Below are 4,498 nucleotides of genomic sequence, written 5' to 3'. Positions count from 1 at the left end.
CCAGTTTGATCTTGTACATTACCCAGTATGCTCATTCTATCGTAGTTTTCTCTCTTATCAGTTTACACACACACACACACGCACGCACACACACACACACACACACACACACACACACACACACACACACACACACACACACACACACACACACACACACACACACACACACACACACACACACACACACACATATATAATATATATATATATATATATATATATATATAGATAGATAGATAGATAGATAGATAGATAGATAGATAGATAGAGGTAGGTTTCTTAGTTCATAAACGCTTAGAAAAGAATATCGTGGAATTCTATAGTAGAGTGGCTTCAGTAACAATAATACTGAACAATAGGTACAACTTAAAAGTTTGTTCAAGTCTATGCTCCAACCTGCAGCCACAGTGAAGAAGAAACACAGGGCTTCTGTGAAGATGTTCATTTAGCCAGAGAGAGTAAAAACCCATTTCACATTAATTATGGGAGATTTTAATGCCAAAGTAGTTAAAGAGACAGAAGAAACCATAGTCGGGAATTACGGAATAGACATTACATTCTTCGAAAAAACACTAGAGCGGAAGTAGACATGAAAGTTGCCATATGACATCAAAAACGAAAGTGACATAAAAAAACGAAATTGACTTCATAATTTCAAATAGGCGCAATGTAGTAAAAAATGTGTAAGTTCTTAAAAAAGGAAATGTTGGCAGCGGCCATAGAATGGTCAGAGGCCAAATTAAATTACACCTCAGAGGGGAGAGGAACAAACTCATACGAAAACCGCAGCCAAAGTTAACTAACTTGAAGAACAAAGAGACAGAATTTAACCTTAACATCCAAAACAGATATTTACTTCTCAGCGACGAAGATCTCAACATCGACAAAATTAACAAACAGCTCAATGACATATATATATATAATATATATATATATATATATATATATATATATATATATATATATATATATATATATATATATATATATATATATATATATATACACACACACACATATACATACATACACATATATGCAAACACACCACACACACACACGCACAGACACACACACACACATATCTATATATATATGTGTGTGTGTGTATGTGTGTGTAAAGCCTACGACTTGGATGGATTGAAACAATACCCTGAAAACACTTACGTTTATGATTATTAATCTAATAATTCGACTACGTGAGTTTTGCTTTTGCATTATCATACAAACATTTGTATTTCACAACAGCTTGTACAGGTGTTATGTTAATTGATTCACAGCCTTGAAGAACATATATGAAAACACGCACAAGTTGTTGCATCCCACGTACGACGTGTTGTGAAAGCGGCCTCAGGGTCTTAGGATGTTACCTGAGACTGTAATAATCCAATTAGTATTACACAGCAATATAGAAATCTAATATAAAATTGTCTGCAATACTCAGCACACGAAATGTACTTATAATATAGAATGCTGAGAAAAGCATACTCACTCTTGTTTTTTATTATTATCTGAATTATATGTTATAAACGTTTATGGAGATGTTATCTGTAATTAGTCACGAAAATAAATTCAAACAGTAGCATCTTATTTTTGTAATCAACCATTTTTTTTTTTTTTCGAATATGCAAACATTTTGTTTGCATAGCAGCGAACTGTGGGTCACAAGTTTGCAGTGTCTACTTCTTGCACTTTTCTGGTTCCCATAGCAGACGGAAATTGTACACATCGGCAACGCTGGCCCGAGTAGGTGTGGCCTCTTTTTCGCAAAGTGTGAGAACCGTTAGGAAGAGTGAATCCATCACAAACCCAGGATTAGCTCGTGTATCTGTTTTTAGTACAAAGGCGGGAGAATTCCTCTGCATTTCCTCTTGTTTTCTTCTCTCTCTAATTACATGCATTCTAAGAGTAATACGTCCCTTTTGGTGGCACAACAAGATTTTATCAAATATCATTTAATCTAATAACTCCTCCATCTTCATGTTCTCCATCTAAGACACCAAGGCCGGGCAGTTCATGCGCCGACTCAAAGACCCACAGAACAACCCCAGAAAGTGGTCAGTCCACTTAGTAGGTCAACTAATCAAGACGGAAAAATCAACCATATTCATGTTGACAAATGTATGAAAGGTATGAATGCGAATAAATATCTTCACAATACAAGAGATGTATTTTTGACCGGTTTCGATTATATCTTCGTCAGAAATATATGTATTTCTGACGAAGATATAATCGAAACCGATCTTGCGGAGTGTGAGTACATGTATTTCTGACGAATATATAATCAAAACCGGTCAAATACATCTCTTGTATTGTGAAGATATTAATTTTCATTCGTACCTTTTATACACGTGAAAGTTAGATGCTAACTATCAACAGCCAGCCTTAGAGAAAGTTACAAGGGGGTACGTCTTCTGAAATATATTGTAAACGCTTCATATACTTGACTGTATACGGCTCATTTACTTACGTATTTTACCCTGCAGTTTTCCCGATACACTTCGTGTCCTTCCTCCATAATTAGAGTCAGATCTGGGGTATAGGGGGAGGGGGTCAGCAAAGGACTTGGCATCGCTGAACTAACTGGCTCCCTTACAGACTAGACTGACTTTACAATTAGTCACAAAGAGAGTAAGAGACGGGAACGAGTTGGAAAGGGGATTTGTGAAGATGACAACATTACTCGTAGATTTTTTTTTTCTTTCATCTACCTCATTTGACTATTGTTCTCCAGTAGCAGAATCACACTTAAGATTACTTGATCATTCTTTTATTTCCATTTAATTTCTCCCGTCTACCTTAGCTTTGGATACTGGGCATCGTAGGAATATTAGAGCTTTTTCAGCCTTATACAAGATTGCAATTGATAATACACGCCCTCAATATGTTTTTACCTGCTATTTATCAACCTACAAGAGTAGTCAGAAGTTCTACAACCCTCAATCTAATGACATTTGTTATAAAGCGATCGTCTACATCTCAGTCTTCTATATGATTTTTCACTGCTACTTGTAGGTTTTGAAATAAATCGCCTTCAGAAATTATAACTTTTCGGACACTTGATAGAGTTAAAAGAGAAGGAGAGAGAGAGAGAGAGAGGGAGAGAGAGAGAGAAGAGAGAGAGAGAGAGAGAGAGAGAGAGAGAGAGAGAGAGAGAGAGAGAGAGAGAGAGAGAGAGAGAGAGAGAGAACAACACGGGCTTAGACCTTAGATGTTCACCTGACTTGGCAGCTGTGTGTATACAAAAATGACACACTTGTTATTGAGGGCGGGTCTTCTAACGGTCACAGACTCAGTGTCTCTTCTGGTCTTGCAGAGAACAGTGTGAATAAGACTCCTGCACCATCACAAAATGGAGCTGATATTAAAGTGAGCTATGGTTTCAATATAATATATTAGGATAGTGTAAAGAGATAAATGGGTATTTTGACAAGTAGCGTTTCTTTTGCTCTGAAAATATTGTGACTACGTCATCCATACTCTGTTTATATATACATACATTCATTATTTATATTATATGTAATATATATGATATACATTTATGTGAGTGTGCGAGTGTGTGAGTATGTATGTTTGTATGTTTATATATGGACACACCTAGCACACAAACGCACACAAACACACACACACACACATAAACACGTACACACACATACACACACACACATAAACACACACACACACACATACACACACACAAACACACAAACACACACACAAACAGACACACACACACACACACACACACACACACACACACACACACACACATATAATATATATATATATATTATATATATACATATATATACATATATGTATATATATATATATATATATATATATATATATATATATATATATATATATTATTATATATATATGCATGAACACACTCTGCATAAACATGCAGAGTTGGGCATACACACACACATACGCATAAATACGCACACACACACACACACACACACACACACAAACACACACACACACACACACACACACACACACACACACACACACACACACACACACACACACACACACACACAGACCTGTGCTTATATAGAATTATTTATACATACATGTGCGTATATAAATCCTGTATCTATTTCTGCCTACTCATGTCATGCTTTTTAAATATCATTTAGTTTCTACTGAACCCAGACTTCACTTGAATTCAGATGAGGCTCCCAACACAACGACATTTGGTACCATTGGCATACACTATTAATTGTTCTGTTGATTTTATTCCCGGATCTCAAACTTACTTTTGTCGACGAGGTTTTTCTTAAATCCATCTAGACGTTAACTGTTATGTAAATAGTGTCTTCTTCACGAGATGTGGATGACAGAACAATTTGCAAGCACGAGGAATATGTATAAATGTATATGTATAAATGTATGCTATCACTAGTCTAGTATGAATAGATAGGTAATGTGTATATAGCTACTGATATCCTAGTTCCACATTCCTTTTAGTGGGCCGTATAGT

General features: G+C 35.8%; 1 protein-coding gene across 1 annotated transcript in view; it reads left to right on the top strand.

Moving 5' to 3' along the window:
- The first annotated feature begins 3,306 nt into the window (after nucleotides 1–3,306).
- Nucleotides 3,307–4,498, top strand: part of LOC119574192 (lactosylceramide 4-alpha-galactosyltransferase-like) — an 8,862-nt gene continuing 7,670 nt past the window's right edge. The window contains exon 1 of the mRNA XM_037921317.1: nucleotides 3,307–3,372. Within this exon, the coding sequence (XP_037777245.1) occupies nucleotides 3,356–3,372 (17 nt within the window). The 5' untranslated portion in view covers nucleotides 3,307–3,355. The remainder of the gene's footprint in view (nucleotides 3,373–4,498) is intronic.

This window comes from Penaeus monodon, chromosome 6 (genome assembly GCF_015228065.2).
Source record: "Penaeus monodon isolate SGIC_2016 chromosome 6, NSTDA_Pmon_1, whole genome shotgun sequence".
In the NCBI taxonomy this organism is placed as follows: Eukaryota; Metazoa; Arthropoda; class Malacostraca; order Decapoda; family Penaeidae; genus Penaeus; species Penaeus monodon.
Note: the sequence above shows the minus strand (reverse complement) of the source record. Positions and strands in the feature narration are given on the sequence as shown.